Source organism: Branchiostoma floridae, chromosome 4 (genome assembly GCF_000003815.2).
Source record: "Branchiostoma floridae strain S238N-H82 chromosome 4, Bfl_VNyyK, whole genome shotgun sequence".
In the NCBI taxonomy this organism is placed as follows: domain Eukaryota; kingdom Metazoa; phylum Chordata; class Leptocardii; order Amphioxiformes; family Branchiostomatidae; genus Branchiostoma; species Branchiostoma floridae.
The window spans coordinates 3,821,981-3,841,353 of NC_049982.1; the positions used below are offsets into that span (position 1 = coordinate 3,821,981).

Sequence of the window (19,373 nt, forward strand, 5' to 3'; positions counted from 1 at the left end):
TAATCGCCTGCAAAATTGAGAGCCATCTTCTGCTTTCATGCCATCAGAGGGGCAAACTGGAGTTAGAATAGCATGAAAGCTCATCTGTGTTGACGTAGTACATATTGAAGATTTTCCACTGTCTTACAACACCAAAATTAGCTTACCTCGAATTTTCAGTCGACCTTCTTCAGGAGTGATGATTCAGTTACTCTGATCACGTGACTTAGAGACACGTGATTCGAGTAACGAAGTCACGTGATCAGGGTAACTGAATCATCACTCCTCCTGAAGGTCGACGGAAGTGCGACTGAAAATTCGAGGTAAGTTAATTTTGGTGTTGTAAGACAGTGGAAAATCTTCAATATGGAGTTACAATAGAATGGATATTACCTTTCTTTCGTCAGTGACACAGGAGAAATCTTGTTGGAGAGAGTTTTTATATCCTAGATTTGATATGCAAAAGAGATCTAGTTGGATAATAGTTTTATCCTAACAAATCAATTTACAAAATATGATTCGACACATTTTAATCTGTGGCAGATGAGAAGTGGTCTTTATTCACAATGCAAATCAAGATAAACTTAATATGTATAAAAACCCTTCTAGAAGAGCAACTTCTGTTCCAAGCAACAACAAAAAAACTAATAGCATGTTAAAACCTTGATACACCAATGATGCTATCTCCACTATAATATTGTTAATGACAACTATTTAACTATATAGCAAACAATACAAAACTCTACAACCCTATGCATGTACTATACAGTCCACTAGTTGTAGTATGAATGTTTTACTATCATAGTAATATTATAAGCTAGCTATGTACACAAAATGTGCATTTTCATGGTGCACAGACTTTATACAATCTGCTAATTACACTTTTTCTCCATTCTTACGATAAAACCATTGCACACCTTTTATATTTGTTCCCCATTCTCATAACATTCTACTATAGTACTAAGTTCACATTTCAGGGGATTATTTGTTCCATCATTATTCAAGCTATATTCACTTATTTGTCATCTCAATTGCACTGTTTCTGATCTGACTTGGTGTAAACGTTCATCAAGTACGTTTACACTACCTATGGATAGATTGATCTACACAATAGATTTAATGAATGTATTTTCACCATTTCATAACAATTTTGCAATTGCACGAAAGCTTTTGGAATGATATATACTTTATACATGTTGGTTGCAGAATTACAGTTATACATCAATCAGTTATCACCTAAAACTTTGCTAAACAGCAAGCCCCACATCTAACATGTACATGATCTATTAACCAATCAAAACTGCTAGTTGGCAATTTGTGCCATCTGATTGGCTAACCTGCTCGGCCAATAAAAACATCTCATTTGACTATTCAAAAATGTCTAAGGCATAGGAGAGGCACTATGTACATAAGGACGTCTGTCCCATTGGTACATTAATTATTGCTATCTATAGAGCTTGGATGCGTGCAACACCTTCAAATACTGTAGTCTCTAGGAAAAGGCAAAATGCATCAGACTAGTACAACTGTAAGTTCACACTATTGTAAGTAGCATAGTTAAGCTGCCTATAGAGAGTATGATACAGTGACTGTATAGTTGGGGGATATTTACATACATAGTCATACATAAACATGAGGATGGGACTAGGTAAAGGTAAAAGTCACACCCAGGGGCTAAGTGCTCAACTGTTGTGCTTTATACTGTAATAGATGGTGCTGATGAGGCACTGGGTTAAATTTTTGCAAAAAGAACGCTGGTATCAACAGTAGAGTGTAAGCTATGAGTCATTTCACAGTTCAGAGTTTGCATGTGCAGCCGAGGTCAAAGGTCAACCTAGTGAGGGCAGCTGACTGAGTTGTTGAAATATTGCCAGATAGCGTTGCCGTTGGATAGAACTTTTTTTTTACCTTCAAATTGTATGTGATAGTAAACCTATATAATGATTTTCTTGTACCACTATGTTGTTGGTCTCAATTATGATCATGGTGTGTGCAAAGTTTCACCCAAGCATCTCACCAACACAATCCATACATTGTTCAATCAAACTGTTTTATCATGGTGCTGTTGGCCTACAAAACCCCTACATTATTTGTAGTCTACATGAAGAGGTGAGTCTACTTCACAGGAGACTTGGCTTCCAGTTCCCTCTTCTCCTGGCTCTTTGCTGCTGCTACATAGGAGAACACGCAGAGGACTGCATAGCAGATTTCATTTGCCTGCAAAACAAAGGTCAAAACATATAGATGTCGTTAAAGTAAGGATTGATTTGTGTTTTTTTTTAACTGGAATCTCAAATATTGTGTCCATGATGTGAGGCCTTTAAGGACCCAAGATTTTAAAGTGCCTATCCTATAACTATAGATAGGTGGTGGAAGAGCCAACACGACAATCCTGGGCATACATGTGATTGTGCTATTAGGACATCATTGCCTAATAAGCTGTCAACTCCAGCAGTGCTTAACAGAAAAATATGCACATTTGTAAGATAGCTTCTGTAGTTGGTAAATTGTTCAGGCATGTGAACACCATGCACCATAATCCAGCAATGAGCAACTCCCAGCACCATCATGGCATGATAAAATACCACTGGCTATCAAACCATCCCCCACAAGAAACTTCTGGAAGCTGTTTGTTGTTCTTAAATGCTTTTAGTTTTGCCCAATTTGGGGACCTACCACCAGCAATGGTGACTGATATGGTGGCAAAAAGAGGTGCTTGCATGAGGTAAGGGCTGTCTCAAAATAAGCTTTGATTTCCTTTTAAAGGGAATTTGCAATGCTATTTGCAGAATCTTTGCCAATTTTGAGACTGCCTTTACCACAGCCTGTGCTGAAAGACTTGCGATGACCCAGCAACTAGTTCTGAACTAGGAGCCCCTTTTTGATCCACATACATGTAACTTGTAATGCTTCCCACTGCATGTTTTATCTCCTTTGCCTAAAGAGAGGAAGGAAGAGGATTTATGCATTGTACTTTTTACAAATTAAAGCACTACATTTATAAACTGTTTAAGGCACAGAGGGAGTTGCTCAAAGCTGAATCCAACTTCAGTCAAGATTACAAATTTAAATTATTTTTGTCTCTGTTAACGTTAAGTCTGGTAAAGCCACACCAGTGTAATTTCTTTAAAAAATTAATGTATTTTGGCTTTCTGCAAAATGAAATATTATTTAAAAGAAGAAAAGGGCATCCTGTAAAATGCATCCCCAATGATATCAAAGGCTACAAAAGTTACCAGGATGATTAAACTTGAATTTTCAAATGAGAAAAAATGGGACAACACAGACTTTCTTCAAATCGTGAATTAAACACAACTTGTGATTTTTCTGTTTCACTCTTTCAAATAAGGAAAATTGAAGTAGGAAATCCATGAATTGATGAATGATAAAAAATGGGACAACACAGACAATCCTGAATCACACATTGTGATTTTTCTATGTTTCACTCTTTCAAAGTTTCTATTTTCTCTCTGAAGTAGGAAATCCAAGAACTGAGAAATTAAACTGCAGCTGGTGTGGCATTAAAAAAAGATACCCAACTCTTTGAGTTATGCGAGTTTTCAACACTTGAAACTCAACTCACCATTGATGATTTGTATTTTCTAACAGTAACTTGTCTGGTCTGGGAATCTGCAAGGTACAAGATAAACATAGCAAAGACATAACACATGGTCAATGCAAATGAAGATGTTGATTAAATCACACAGCCCCGAATGTCTCTTGCTAGTCCCTTTAGAAAATTTGACATAACATGACCTCCTTTGGTCCAAAGTGAAATGGTAAAATCCTTATTGATGTCAGCCCTAAAGCATTGGTTATTATGGCTTAACGGCCCTATAGGAGAACATACAAAATACAAACAGTGCTCTAGAAATGGTAATTGCAGGTCGATGGCAGTGTATGCACAGTCAATTGTAGTTGCAATAGGCACTGAGGTACACATGTATGTTGTTTTTGCAATCTGTGTACTAAAAATGATAGATAAGGAATTGGATTGGGAACTTACAATCTTGCATTTCAAATCCTAGGCTGGTACATGTACATGTGTCTGTTCTACAAGTCATGTATTCAAGATTCAGTTTGATATTTGGCAAGGGAAGCCATTGGAGGTGCTTACTAGAGTCAGAATAGAGCATTTTCCAGGCCAAAAACGGCAGTGTTACTTACCAAACTGTTCAAGAACGAAAACGCCCTTCTCCGTGTTGCACTTGCGGATGTCCTTCAGTTCAATGAAGGCCTGGAAGGCAGGGGAAAAGCAGTTAGTGCCCTGCAACTGGTGCTCAACAGCAAAGTTAACGCTACCCTCTTACAAGTTTCCCAGAGTTTAGGGTTCTCATCTCTTCTATTCGACATCAGACCAATTCAATATTATGGTTTAAGTATCATGATCAGAAAAAAGAAATTCAAATCGTGATCAAAATTTAGACCTGGGGTACAAAGTTAACATTCCATAAAATATGATGCCAAAGTAAATCTTGGAGCTTTTCTACCAATCAAGTTTTTATTGGACATCTGTTGCTGTTCATCTGAACATTCTGCTTTTTCTACAGAAGTCATGAATCTTCTCTAAAGCCAGGATGATATATGGCTTGGCTCTTTTCAGCCTCACAAACTTGTCACACTTCTGTCTTACTAGACTACTGTCATTCAAGCATGAGGATGACAGAACAAAGCCATGCAAATAATATTAGAATACAAAATGCATCTACTAAAAATGCAAATAATATTTACTATAATAGAGAAAGGCAGAGCAAGACTATGGCTAAAACAACTATAGAGCGTTTTCACATGATGTCATCACTACGTGTGTGTGTGTGGCCATGTTGGTGTCTTATTTGCATTCCCATGAATCCCAGCTCAAGCGTTTTCGTACATTTAAATTTCTTCTGACCCTCTCAAATAACAACTGATGCAAGTCAAGCTCAAAGTTACAAGAACACCAGAAAATACCCCAAAATTTGCAGAGGAAACAAATAATAAAATAATGTACATTGTTGTATTAATGTTGAGCCAATGACATGCAAATAGGGACACCAACATGGCCAACAACACCTGCCTGCTTCATTTATATGTAAAGTAGTGAAAACGCTCTTTTTTAAAAGAAAAAAAGCACATTTGTTAAAAGATGGGTTATGAATTGCACACGCACAATGCAATCACACACGTCATCACTCCAAAACTATTAGCATGCCAAACCCTGTTAGATAGACAACACATGTTATCTATGGAGCTATAGTATATCTAGTTGTTGTTCTTAGTGAATGTACAAGGATCGCTTCTGTACTATGCATTAAGCTAATAAGCATATTCACTCAACTTGGGCACCTGACAGGGCTGGACAATCTAAATTGCAAATGTATCCTAAATTCTGAAACCTTGAATACAGTAAGCACACCTTTATTTCATAATCCAAGCTAATAGTGATAATGATAACTTTTCATTTTTAAACACATTTTCAAAGTAAAAATTTGTCAACATCTGCCACTAATTTTTTTAATAGGTTGCTTTGATGTTGGGGATGTGTCAGTAATAGCTGTAGTCTGCACAGGGGTTGGTAAAATTGTGAAAAAATTATCAGATTTTCCCATAAAAAGCCAGAAAAACACGAAAAAAGTCAGACAGGGAAAAACTACATGGAAATTTGATAAGGTTTTTTGTGTGTAGTGGTAGTGGTGGGTGATTTTGTTCTATTTTTCTTTTTACTTTTCTTCTTAAGTTTCCCTCTCAAATCATTGTTTCTAGGAATCTACATTTTTGTATAGGCTCTTGCTATGCATATTTAGATTTCCAGCCGTGACAACTCCCCAATCCTACTGACACTGTAAGCGTGATGGCACTGAATGTATACCTCCAGCTCCTATAGAGGCATGTGGGAGAGAAAGGAGAAAGAGGTTAGGGTCTGGGAGGGCGGGTATGGGGGAGCTTCACAATGCAAACTGGCACAGAGGGTCTACATGGGGTTCTACCACTGTAATTAATTTTGTGAGCATTCTGTGTTCATACTCGTTTTCTTGGTAACTTCCGTACCCTCAAGAAATTATGAGAATTGACAGCTTGGGTTTCTGTGGTAGAGCCCCCATGCAGACCCTTGCACTGTACGGTGGGGTAGAGGGGGATGCAGCAATGACGAACATGTACGAGCACCATCTCACAAGGTTTGGCACAGGTGAAGCATGTCCCGTGTGAAATGTGGCCTTTTTTTCAGGCTTGCGACATGCAACATTTTAGCAATTTTATCTTGCTACAGTAGAACTGCTACAGTCAACTTACTTAGGCCAATTAGCTCATTTAAATGTTGACTTATGGATGAGTCAAAAGCTCCTACCTAACTGAGTTCTCAAGCAAAGAATGCACATTTCTGCACTTAATTCTTGTGACTAATGCATCATATCAATAAGATAACACATTACTGTTTGTTTTAATGCTGACAATTATTACATCTTGAAGCTCTTCATGATAGCTAGGACAAAATGAATCCCTTTTCTTGTTTCTTGAAACATCAGAATTTTTCAAAGAATGAGTGCAACCAAACAAACAGTTATTACAAGATAATACCCATTGTGCAAAACTAAAAAAGTTTATCACGCTACTTGTTGCACAGCCTAACTACATTACAAATTCAAATTTGGTGCAAAACGGCTGCAGCTTAGTGGGCTAAATGTTAAGTTAACCATCAGGCTACAATTTCTCCAGATTTAACTTGTACTTGTACATGCAGCCTGATCTGTTTGATCTGAAGATGATCCTTGTAGCAATGAATAAGGTAAAATCCAGTATCTTGTCAACTGAGTTGTTGTGGATGGAAATGTCGGCATGAGCCATGACAGGTGGAAAAGACAGAGTGAGTGAGTGAGAGAGAAGGAGAGAGAGAGAGTGGGTGAGAGAGAGAGAAGCAGCGATGAGAAATCAGGAGATCTGAGAAGAAGTCACTTCCACAAGCAGATGAACATCCACAATGGTGCGTGACCAGACATCGGTCTTTCTTTGAAGAACAGAAAAAAAAAAAACAGCCAAAAAACAAACACAAAACATCTGGCTCTTGGAATGGAAAAAACCAAGACTCAATACACATTTCAATAGAATGTTATAGATTGTGTGTAACTAATAAGGAATCTTAAGAAGCAATGACCAATATTGCATCATCAGCTTCTGATGCATTGCTGTTGCTTATGCTTGGATACTTTGATACTTGCTGAGATCACAGTTTACATTTGTACATTTGTAAATTAGCCCAAAAATTCAAGAAAAACTACTTTTGACTGTAAGCAGAGACAAATCAAAAGAAGTAAAATGGTGCTAACAAAGTATAACTGTTGGAGAACTTTAGGAAGGGCATTATGTCCATGAATTGATCTTTGAAATTAACTTCTTCTGAAAGGTGATGTCTGGTACACACATGCTGCAATGGAATCAATCGTTGTAATGTAAGCAAGCATGTGGGAGAAAACATGTAAACGGAACATTCATTTAATGATGCTTAACTCATGCAGAACAAGCAAAAACACCAGGGCTCAAAATTCCCTCATGGCACAATGACTCTAGCATCTCAAAATATTCAGAAGGGAAACAATCACAACTGCCAGAACTGCAGTATTTGCAATCATTGTTTCATATTTTGTTTGTTTCACAGTATTCAAAAATAAACACAACAGTCCTGGAATGAGTTGTAAAAGGATAAATAAGTTATAAATAAAAGGATACACAATCTATTCAGGACTTTGAATGACACAAAAATATCCATGTACAAGGAAACAAATATTGTTTTTCCTTAATACTAGTTCACCTTTATCCATGGGGTAAACTACATCCATTGTTTTTGAAAACATGGTATCTAAGGATATCAAGACTTAGTCAACGGATGGTGGTTTAAAACTGCTATTATTGCAATTGAAAGCACTGTCCGTCTACTTGATATCCCTAGATCCGTCGTTTTCAAAAACAATAGATACAGGAACCCCACGGATAAGGGTGAGCTTGCGTTACAAAGCTTGCAGTCATTTTCTCGAAAAAAGGCAGTTCTAGGCGTCATGATCAAACAGACTCAGAGCAGGAATTTTGAACCCTGTGTTTGTATCAAAACATTCTGGCATAGAAGGGTAAATGGAGATAGGGAATGTATTAATGACAACCGGTCACTTGTACTACAGGTATCTACGATTTAAAGATTACCAGGTTATTCAGAAAAACAGTCCGAGAGCCATACGGTACCACACAGTATACAGGCACAGAGGTCACTTCTTTAAATTTCTATACACAGTCAAACACATCTTTAAAAAATGCAATCTTGCACAATTTTCCTTATCAATCATCTGGTACCAAAAATGCAGTTTTAGGCTCTGAAAAATGTACCTTTTTGTCTGACCCTGTATAGGTATGTCACAAAAAAAAAGACAGAGACACAAAAACTAAAATTTTGGGTTCACTGCAAACAAAATCTTGAGGAAAAAACATCTGCTTTGCTTCCCATGCTGACTCCATTGATGCACCATGGAAACAGGGTTCTAGCCAGCGTCTGTCCTTCCGTCCTTTGACGGAATTTTGCAGCTGGGTATGAATGAAAATTTTGCCAATTCCGTCCCCTGTGACAGATAAAAATTGGCTTGTAATGATATTAAACAAATTAAATCTTCCAAAGATCTCCAGAAATTCAGCACAGATACCATTGAACCAAGCTGAGTCTACCAGCAAAATTTGCCCCTCAAAATAACAGGTAATAGTGTTTCAGAGGGTCCAGGGGTCGAGATTTCAAAATTTTTTCTGGTTCTCCTAGGAAACCTTGCACCTTTTGCGCTCGACAAGATTTCCATTCAAAATCCAGGGGACGAAAAAAAATTTCCGGCTGGCTAGAACACTGGATGGAAAAACTGCTGATCTTCTCTTACCTTAACAGCTGAACGGCCCTTCCCTCGTTATTGCAAGGGAACAAGGAGGAGGGCAGCGTTTTATTCAGAGCACAGGCAACTCACCGAGGGAGGCCAGATTGTCACTACACAGCATGATATCTAGATTAGTATATTTAGGCCCTTTTTCTCCTGCACAGTGATGCTTGAGCAACTGTTGAATGAGTCAAATTGGATTGATTTGCAATTGGAAATCTTCGACTTTACAAATTGAGCCATGACCATGACCATGACATTGTAAATTAAGGTACTACGATTTGTAAGACAACAAAATGCAAAACTGTGCAACATCTGTGACTCAAATTTGTTTGAACTACTGTAGATGATGTGACTTTTTTTGTTGCTCAATTGTTGCTTGATGGTCACTCAGTGAAAAGGGGTATCACTTGGAAAATCACTCACAGTTTAGAGCTCAATTTGAATCAGAACAAAAAGTCTTTCCATGTCTTGTGAGCTATATCAAAATACTGTATCTCGAAGAAATTTGTACTAGGTTTTGCAGAACAAATTTGAACTTGAATTTTGACCTTATATCATGCCATGAGACAACCAAACACCTCCCAATATATCCCTGCATATCAACTGTAAGTTTTAAATCCAGAAGATTATTTGAGCACCAGTCGGTTGAGCAGTTTTGGCAACTGGTACCAACTTCACTTCAAAGGTATAAGTGCAATCCAGCCGCCATGTACCCCTCTTTGCCAACACGTGTCATGACACCAGGTACACACTACAGACCTTTCTATGTACCCTCCAGTTTTGGGCAACGAATATCTGGTGGAAGTGCAGAGAAATGCAGTCCCTTTAGTTAGAACTTAGCTGACAGCAGAAATAAGGCGAAGGTAGAGAAGGGTAAAACTCTGCCACCACATTTCAACAGTCCCTCTATGCATAGTCCAGGTGTATAAAAAATAGTGAAAAACACAACATCTACACATTCAATTATAAAGTCTTTGCAAAATGGTAAATAATTTTGCTTGGCATAGCTTTTTGAAAATGCAACAAATTTTGCTTCACGATAACATTCAAGTTGATGTTGTAACAGCTCTCAAAGTCGATTCACATTCGATTTGAAGGTTTTCCTGTAATATTTGCATTACAAAGGTAGGGTAACTTAGGTCTGCCTGTCTCTCACTTCTCTTCATCCTTTATCATGATCTCTTCCTGCTATGGTCCAATCCAAGTACATGTAAGTTTCATAATCACCAAACACAACCATTCCAACTGAACCTCCAAAGTGTGGTTCTTGTAAATTGCAGGTTTTTGAATAGTTAAGGGCGCATCAGTATGGCACAATGTTAAGGGTTCAGAATAGGGCTGGGTACCGGTACAGAAAATTCAGGTCCAGGTCCGGTTCAGGTCCAAAGGATCAGGTCCAGGTCTGGACCTGAACCTGGACCTGATGCAGTACGACTCATACCAATGGTCCATTTCACTACAAAGAAATCTGTTTGGTGGAGTATTAGACTTACACTGACGTTTTAAAATCCTACAACGCTAACTGCACCTGTACGATTGACTGTAAAACTCTACTCTACTTCACTCTTGTTATTTTCTTCCACCTGCAAGCGTCAAAACGTGTGAATGCCTGATAAAATAATCTGTTAATTTTCTAATCGGTCCAACATCCGGTCCACCTAATTTTTTCAGGTCCGGTTTTTCTGGACCGGTCCAATAAGAAAAACCGGTTTTGTACCGGTACGCTGTACCGATACCCAGCCCTAGTTCAGAACCTACACTTGGCTATAGGTTCTGTGTTCCCCCATCATGCATCAGTGCCGAGCCCTTGGGAAAGGGACAACACAATATACCTGCCTTGACGGTGGAGTAATGCCTTGCGGCTAAATTGTCAAAAGTGTTCAATGTTCAATGTTTCATTCGGTAAGAACCTTGCGGGCAACACAAGTACACCCAAACTTCGTCCTTATGACAAGGTCAACAAAAGTGCGCCAAATCACAGACTTGGAGAGCTGATGTACCATGCATCTGTGCATTTGCCACCAAAAGCTGTAAATTTGTTTTAAATCTATTTTTGTTCCGCTCTTTGTTTGCACTCTTTTGTGGTTCAGTTGGAATGACTTGACTTGGTTTCATCCAGCTGGATGAGCAAATTATTACAGCAACACTATCTCTTCTTCTTGCCACAAAGTAACACGATAATGTAATTGCATCAAGAACACAACAACAATTATGGATCACAAGCATCAGTTTGTCTATGCAACAAAATATTTTTAACAGATATTTATCACAACCTGGCAAAGGACTCTTCCTTCCAGATGTTCTTGCTGTCAGTCTCTTACTTACAGTATCTTACAGTATCTACAAAAGTCACATCAATGCAAAAGAAAAAAACAACAAAATTCCTCTTCATACACATTGCTAATGTTCTGTAAGATTGTAATACAGCATTGAACGCACCTGGGTGTGGATGAACTTGAGGTTGATGCCCTCGAGGGTGACCTGCAGCAGACCCCCCTCCCCCGTCTGCATGTCCTGGATGGGGAACTCTCCTCCCAGCTCTGGTCCTGGGCAGGTTCACAACACTTTACAATTAGTACAAAATTAACCAAAACATAGAAATTCTGCATATCAATAGTTTATTGCAAATTCTTGCTGAGGATTAATTGCAGGTAACATGAAAGGGGGCAAACAAATAGACTAATAGAACAATATAGAACATGTCTAAATCTTAACAGCTAAATCTTCACAGTAACTTGTTGGGTTTGACTCTTTTCTGAGACAGTAGAAGACTGAGGATCCCACCTTGTCTTTTTTATTAACTGAAGATGTCATAACAAAGGATGATATCTGTGACTTACATTAACTGCAGATTCTGACCAAAAACAACAACAAAATGTTGAACTTTAATTTGATAATGTCTCACATTTCATATAAATTCAAGATTCTGCAGAACAACATTGACTGTTTTGGCCTGCAATGGTCATTCTTGCACCATATTTTGCAAATTATTACTAGGATTTGTACACAGCTTTAGTTGCTTAATTTTAGATGCAATCTTTTGGATGGGAACACACATGAATGAAAAGATTTGACTGGCTTTATTAATAACTGTCACATGTTTGATAACTGTCACATGACATGTGTATTAACATCACAATCACTATGTCACAATCACTTACACTAGTCAACCAGCTGTCTGGTCTAGCCTTAAACCATTGTCAACCCTTCTATGTACAGTTGGTCTAGTAGTTAAAGTAGTTCAGGGACAATCACTCTACCACCACAAACTTGATCCCTAAAAAGTTAAAATTACACCTTCCATCAAAGACCAACAGAAGAATGTTTTTTTCAAGCTTGTTAAATCTCCTTGCTCCCAAGGAATGACAGCCCTCCACCGTGTTACTTTCCCCAACCCCATGAGCTGCATGAGTAACAACTGACCAGCCTTCCTCCGTGTGTGCACATCTTCCATAGGCAGCTCCCCTATCAGCCTGGCTAGGAGGCTGTACCCTAAACAGGCCAAGTTTCCTGGTCAATCACTCAGTTGCCTTTTTCTAGTAGTCTATGAATAAGAAGGCTGATTTTCTGCATTTACTACTGTATTACATTCTCCTATGCAGAGGGACCGCAGTCATGTTGAAACTCCTTGTGGTCACCTCTGCTGTCTGGAGCACTCAGATCAGTTACTGACCGCCCTGCTTATAAATATTAATGACCGTACCCTTATATGGGTATCAGCCAATCAGCGCCCAATCAGGCCTTTGGGAGATCCCTTTCGAAAACAAAAAGGCCAAGAAAGGCCTATTCTCTGATTGGCTGACAGCAGGTTTGTGGCGACGCTCACAGTAACCGCTGGTGGGCCTCCAGACAGCAGGGCCCCAATAAGCAGTCAGCTAGTGCCGTTGGGGACCGTGCATAGGAGGATTCTGTAACAGTACTAGACTGATTCCAGGTTAGAATCAAAGGGTCTTTTGAAGAGTCTTTGTCGTCCTAAATCAAAAATGTAACTGCTCTGTAACTTTCAGTTGTACAGTTCCAGAAGTCACATGCACTTACCCAAGGTGCAAGTCATCCAATTCGTGGCAAGAAACAATGAATGGAGTGGAGTTATTCCTTCTCCCAAGAAGAGATTTTAGTGCTTTAGTAGATTAGTTGGGAAAGCACCAGAGAGAGAACTTTAGTTTTAAGGCAGGGAAGTAGAAAGTTCTTTGAAGTGATTTTGTTATCACACTGATCTTGGCTAAAATTTTAATTACATGCAAATGTCTTAAATTACAATGTAGGGTGTTAGTAACTGAATGTTAACAATCATTTTATTTGCCACTCATTTAACAGACCCATTGCTTGTCCTCTCCAACTTCTTTAACAGGCTATTTACCTACTACTTTAAACTGTTTATTCTTAATGGTTTCAAGGATTCAGCTAGGTGCTGATTCAAGTTGGATAACATTGCTGGAAAGGAGTGTAGAAGTACTACTGATTCATAAAGGACATTCTTTAAACCATCAAAGATGTAAAATCTCATAGAGATTTGTTGAATACTATTATGGTTACCTAAAATGGAAAATGAATCTCAAAGATATGTTGGACGACTTTCTTACCTGGTTTCTTCCCATTCTGCTTAGCGGCAGCCTTCTCCATGCTATCCTTCACGCAGAAGTAAAGCTCCTTGCACTGAGGGTGAACACGTGAGGGGTGAACACAAATAGTACATTCTTTACAACAAGTCTGATGTATTGCGTTTGCATGCAAGACCATCATACTAGTATCATAAAGCTCTCGACAGCTTAATGGCGGACACCACAGTCAAACTGACTTAAACGTTCTGAGTATCATGTTCTTTATCCCTTACATGTAGTTCAATGTGTCACCATAATTCTATTTACAACTCATGATTGCATTAAAAATTCTTTTCTTACTTGGAAAGTAATATTTAATTTACTTCACAGTCAAATGTGTATTAAATAGTAATAATCTTTGCAAAATGGCCACCTGGCCCCGTACACATGTAGATAACAATAAGATAAATAACAATCCTGTTCACAAAGACCTGATTTTATTGCTCCCCTGTGTGGTCTTCTGGGACAGTTTTGACTGTAGTCCAAATACATACATTGCACATAAAGTTAGCCTGGGTACCAACCTCCACAGTAACTGCTAGCTCAGTCTTTTTGCTCGCTTATCATGGCAAGCAAAAAAGATTCTGGAGGATGGTACAAAAACTAACGAACTAACTAAAATCATGAGACCAACCTTCTTGGTGTAAAACTTGTTGAGCTGTGTCTGGTTGTCCTTCTTCCTCCAGAGGCACAGCACCTTGGTTTTGGGGCAGTAGGTCATGTTGATGAGCTTCTCGTACCACCACCTCTCCTGGATCTGGCCGTTCCCGGTCCTCAGCACGATGGCATCATCACACACCTGGTGGGCAGAGGAGATATTGGTCATTATGTCATACCTGTGACGCGAAAACGTTCGATACGGGTGTAACTTCCGCATCGCACAGATTCGGCCGTCGGGCGATCCGACCCGCGGTCGGGCTGGTACCTCGGGTGATACGGAATACACTGTGTTGTATTTCATATATATTGGCACTGACATATCATGCAAATTTATTTATTTGCCAATGATACAACTCATTACACGGATCTGCCTAGGCAGCTTTGGGCTGGTAGCGGCAGATCCACAGAGGTTTGTTGTTTGGAGTTTCCGTCTCCTAGGAGGACTTCCGACCAAGGATGCAAGGGGTTCCTCCTACCCCTGACTCATGTGTCATGGCGGGTGCGTCATGCCCGAACATGCCCCTATGGCCTTTCACCACCACAAGGGCCTGTCACTGCCACTAGCCGCAGCTATGTACTCATTTACACTTGAGTTAGGTGAGGAAAGTCGTGTAAAGTGCCTTTCCCAAGGGCACAAGATCGGTGACACGGCAAGCGGATTTGAACCCGGGACCTCTCGGGCCTGAGACCAACGCGCTCCCGATCGTGCCACGCGGTCCCACGTCATCATGCAAATATTGGCATGCATTTGTACAAAATGTATCACAGAAAATCATCACAGAGACCGGTGGCTCAGAACACTCCTTGGCCAGCTAAACTCATTATGTCACTAGTAGATCTGCCTCAAGATTATGCCAAAGGTCAGTTATACTGGTTATACAGATACAGAATTATATAGAAGCTGGTGTGTTACACAAAAGAGAGTCATACACATGTACCAGCTATACAAAACACAGATAGAGATGCTGGTGTTTTACCTTGAAAGGTGGTTATACCTAACGTACAGATACAAAAGCCTGACCCGTGGTGTTACTCTGAATGGCATTTTTACCCAGTGTATGGAGTAGAGAATACACAAAGCAGTGTACACTGAAGGGCGGTTATACCAGCTATACAGAAACACACATACCTCCATGAAGAGCAGGTCTCCCCGTGTGTCCGTGCCTGCATGGACCACAAACGTCTGTTTCCTCATGTACCTGCTGCTGTAGGGCTTCAGGTCGATGTCATTTCCATGCTGTAAATGAAAAACATTAAATTATTTCAACACTATGTACAATGTAAAATATGAATCTCATATTTACACACTAAATGCATATACTACAGAAAGACTAGCTAAATTAATTGTGACCTAAACAAATAGAGGTACATGTATAACACTTAGAACTCATTATTTAGTAAAGTATGGTAGTTGAACACACACACACACTACCAGCAGACTTGCCCCCTGCTGCAATGACTCGAACAAAGCTGTGTGGCCCAAGGGCTTTGAACAAGAACTGGGGGCTGCCATAAGGCTAGTTTCAAAATCATAGAATGGAAAGGCAGTTTCTTCACCATGGAATGCAAACATCAATTTCATCACCATGGAATACTAACATCAGTTTCAGCACCATGGAATGCTAACATCACTTTCAGCACCATGGAAAGATAACATCAGTTTCAGCACCATGGAATGCTACCATCAATTTCATCACCATGGAATACTAACATCAGTTTCAGCACCATGGAATGCTACCATCAGTTTCAGCACCATGGAATGCTAACATCACTTTCAGCACCATGGAATGCTAACATCAGTTTCAGCACCATGGAATGCTAACATCAGTTTCAGCACCATGGAATGCTAACAGCAGTTTCAGCACCATAGAATACTAACATCAGTTTCAGCACCATGGAATGCTAACGTCAGTTTCAGTCCCATGGAATGCTAACTACAGTTTCAGCACCATGGAATTCTAACATGAGCTTCAGAACCATGGAATGCTAACAACAGTTTCAGCACCATGGAATGCTAACTACAGTTTCAGCACCATGGAATTCTAACATGAGCTTCAGCACCATGGAATGCTAACAACAGTTTCAGCACCATGGAATGCTAACATCAGTTTCAGCACCATGGAATTCTAACAGCAGTTTCAGCACCATGGAATGCTAACAACAGTTTCAGCACCATGGAAATGTAAATGCTAGTTTTAGCACCATTAGTAAGTATCCAACAAGGCTGTCTCCATTTTTTCCTGTTTCCTGTTTTGGAGCCCATGTTGATGATTTTGCTGGGTCAATATGTCATTTTAAGGTTATCAAAGTACATTTTCAACAGTTTCATGTCATTTTTGTGATGGATGGGGTAACATTTGTTTCCAACAAGCAAATTTCCATTTTGGGACAGAAGGGCGGGTCATGGAGACAGCCCTGGTAGCAGGACATCATCATCATGATTAATCATCCTCTATGAGGTGCAGCAAGTTTGACTTCCAGAGCAGTCTGTCTTTCATCGCTGGATGAAGTCCCAGGCCCTCTAGACCATTTTCTGACTCACCAAGTTGTTGATCTGATCGAGCACGTCCATGACATCCTGGCTGTACAGCAGCCCGATGTGGGACTTCCCCAGCAGCCTCCGAATCTTCCGCCGACACTCGTTCTTACTCACCTGCAAAACAGTGACAAGACATACGGGTCATGTAATACTGAAGAAATGTTGTAAAAACACTGTTGTTGTTCATCGTTGTAGCGTCTTGTGGCACATACCTGGTCATACCTAATTTTCCTTGCTGTTTCAGTAGCATGGACTTTGATATTGGATAATTTTATTATGCATTGTATATGTGCTATGTGTACTTTGTACTTTTATGTCCAGGATTACCTGAAAAGCAGGCCGATTTCCGGCCTGAGATGTAATTACTGGTAAAATAAATCAAGTGAAAAGTGTAAAGTGAAAAGGTATATTTTTACAGGGGAAAGACTGCTGGTCCATTCCCCTAAATGTGCTTGAGGCACATCATCATACAGGGCCTAGGGACCAACATTTTATGTCTTTTCTGAAAGGCAGTCTTTTTAGGTATGCCTTTTGCGGTTCTAATATCAGTTATGACATTTCATGCTTATATCCTTATGACTCAGGATTATTGTCTGTAGATTTGACAAGTAGATTTCTACCATTTTGATATTGTTTTTTTACTTAGTCTGTACATGTAAAAATCTCCTGTTTGTTGTTGTTTTGCATCCCTCCCTGAAGTTTGAATCATCCTACAAACCTGCATGGAGACCATGTAGGCCACCAAGTTGAACAACTGAGTTGACAGTAGTTTGTCCTCATCTTCTTCCAGACGTTTTCTGTCCTCAGCACTCATGGCCTTGTACCTGGGAAGGCACATTTCACAGAATTAAAACAGTGATGACAACTGAACTTTTATGAACTTATATCAACACTCTGCAAGACTATGAGTGTTAAACCACAATCATGTCAATATTATACGTGTACCATCCTGACAAGTTTATAAAGTCTGTCTGAACTGTCATTCATGTCTGCAGATAGATATATTTAAGCCTTCCTCTTCCTGAGATGCATAGCAGCAATGGTCTGAAGGATATGCATGAGATTGTATCTGTCTGATTTGTCATCAGAAATTAATCTTCTAGTGCAATGGCCGAGTGTTCGCCTTGCATTCGGTAGGTTGTGGTTTATTGTTGTCTATTAAGAAACCTTTTAGCCCTTACGGGCTAATCTTCCAAGGTTCAAACAATCAACATGAATGTACACCATACATTTAAAAAAATTCAACAATCAACAATCAAAGTATTTACAATAGAGGTCGTGAGTTTGATCCCCGGTCGAGTCATTCCAAAGACTTTAGAAGTGGTACATGCTGCTTTCTCTGCTTGGCACTCAGCACTAATGAAGAAGAGTATTGGGAAGAAGTGATCTCTTCATTAATTCCCTGGAGGCCAAGGGGAAAGACACACTCCAGCAACCATCTCCAGAGACACTGGGATTGACAATGAGGACTCGGCAGCAGCAATGAAAGATCGAGTGCTATGGAGAGACGTGTGTCTTCTTGCCCCGACCGCCAGGGACGACGGATGAAGCATCTGTTACAGATGCACAGGCAACTTGTGACTATTTGACTGACCTGTCAATCATGTCAGCAGGAGCCTGGTCCATGCCCACCAGCTCCCTCTCCTGAGCCACCAGGTCCAGGAACCCATCCTCCCAGAACTGCATGTTCTCCCACAAGTCAGGAAATAACTACTGTCCTACTGACCTGTCAATCATGTCCGCGGGAGCCTGGTCCATGCCCACCAGCTCCCTCTCCTGAGCCACCAGGTCCAGGAACCCATCCTCCCAGAACTGCATGTTCTCCCACAAGTCAGGAAATAACTACTGTCCTACTGACCTGTCAATCATGTCAGCGGGAGCCTGGTCCATGACCACCAGCTCCCTCTCCTGAGCCACCAGGTCCAGGAACCTGTCCTCCCAGAACTGCATGTTCTCCCACAAGTCAGGAAATAACTACTGTCCTACTGACCTGTCAATCATGTCTGCGGGAGCCTGGTCCATGCCGACCAGCTCCCTCTCCTGAGCCACCAGGTCCAGAAACCCATCCTCCCAGAACTGCATGTTCTCCCACAGCGCAGACCGCTCCTTTCCTGTAACGCACGGAGGTTACCAATGTTGCCGTGGAAACAAACTACACCACCAGATACATGTATATAGTATAGGACGTCAGCAGTACAGAGCTGCCATGGCAACAAGCTTTTCCACCAAATCCACACATGTAGAAAATAGTGACTTAACCATTCAACAAGCAATTACTTATATATTAAGATGTTATGGTTTCAGCCAAGATTGAAATTTGACAGTACAACTTTTCTCACAGTGCAGAATGCTCCTTTCCCAAAAAGCAGGGAGGTCAACAGAGCTGCCATGGCAACAGACTTTTCCATCAGATATACATGTAGGATAGTGACTTCATCAAGCAGTTACTTTTAAGATGTCAATGCTTTTAGCCAAGATTGAAAGTTGAAATATCCTCTTTAATTTGTAATTGTATACCTGATATCAGTCCTACAGCTTCAGCAATGGCTGAAAAGTACTATATGAGAATGACAGTCCCTGTCACATACATGTAAATGTAGCCTAGGGCACATACTATATGTAAGCTGACTCAGGTCTGTTGTAATACCCCCCTCACATTAGGCGCGATTCGATCGGACGACGAGTCTGCGAGCTCTAAATTACGAGGAGGCATGA

At 40.1% G+C, this 19,373-nt stretch overlaps 1 protein-coding gene across 7 annotated transcripts in view; it reads right to left on the reverse strand.

The window, feature by feature from the left end:
• Nucleotides 1-506: 506 nt before the first annotated feature.
• Nucleotides 507-19,373, reverse strand: part of LOC118413209 (MAP kinase-activating death domain protein-like) — a 69,877-nt gene continuing 51,010 nt past the window's right edge. For 3 of the 7 annotated variants that reach the window (XM_035816429.1, XM_035816427.1, XM_035816432.1), the window contains 13 exons: nucleotides 18,741-18,769; nucleotides 18,385-18,476; nucleotides 17,377-17,482; nucleotides 16,662-16,772; nucleotides 15,249-15,356; nucleotides 14,094-14,258; nucleotides 13,442-13,514; nucleotides 12,282-12,350; nucleotides 11,298-11,404; nucleotides 5,828-5,836; nucleotides 4,147-4,216; nucleotides 3,563-3,609; nucleotides 507-2,196 (listed from right to left, as the gene is read on the reverse strand). In XM_035816429.1, the coding sequence (XP_035672322.1) occupies nucleotides 2,095-2,196; nucleotides 3,563-3,609; nucleotides 4,147-4,216; nucleotides 5,828-5,836; nucleotides 11,298-11,404; nucleotides 12,282-12,350; nucleotides 13,442-13,514; nucleotides 14,094-14,258; nucleotides 15,249-15,356; nucleotides 16,662-16,772; nucleotides 17,377-17,482; nucleotides 18,385-18,476; nucleotides 18,741-18,769 (1,088 nt within the window). In that variant the 3' untranslated portion in view covers nucleotides 507-2,094. Of the gene's footprint in view, nucleotides 2,197-3,562; nucleotides 3,610-4,146; nucleotides 4,217-5,827; nucleotides 5,837-11,297; nucleotides 11,405-12,281; nucleotides 12,351-13,441; nucleotides 13,515-14,093; nucleotides 14,259-15,248; nucleotides 15,357-16,661; nucleotides 16,773-17,376; nucleotides 17,483-18,384; nucleotides 18,477-18,648; nucleotides 18,770-19,373 lie in introns of all 7 variants that reach the window. The other 4 variants (XM_035816430.1, XM_035816426.1, XM_035816431.1 and 1 more) reach the window with 2 other exon arrangements.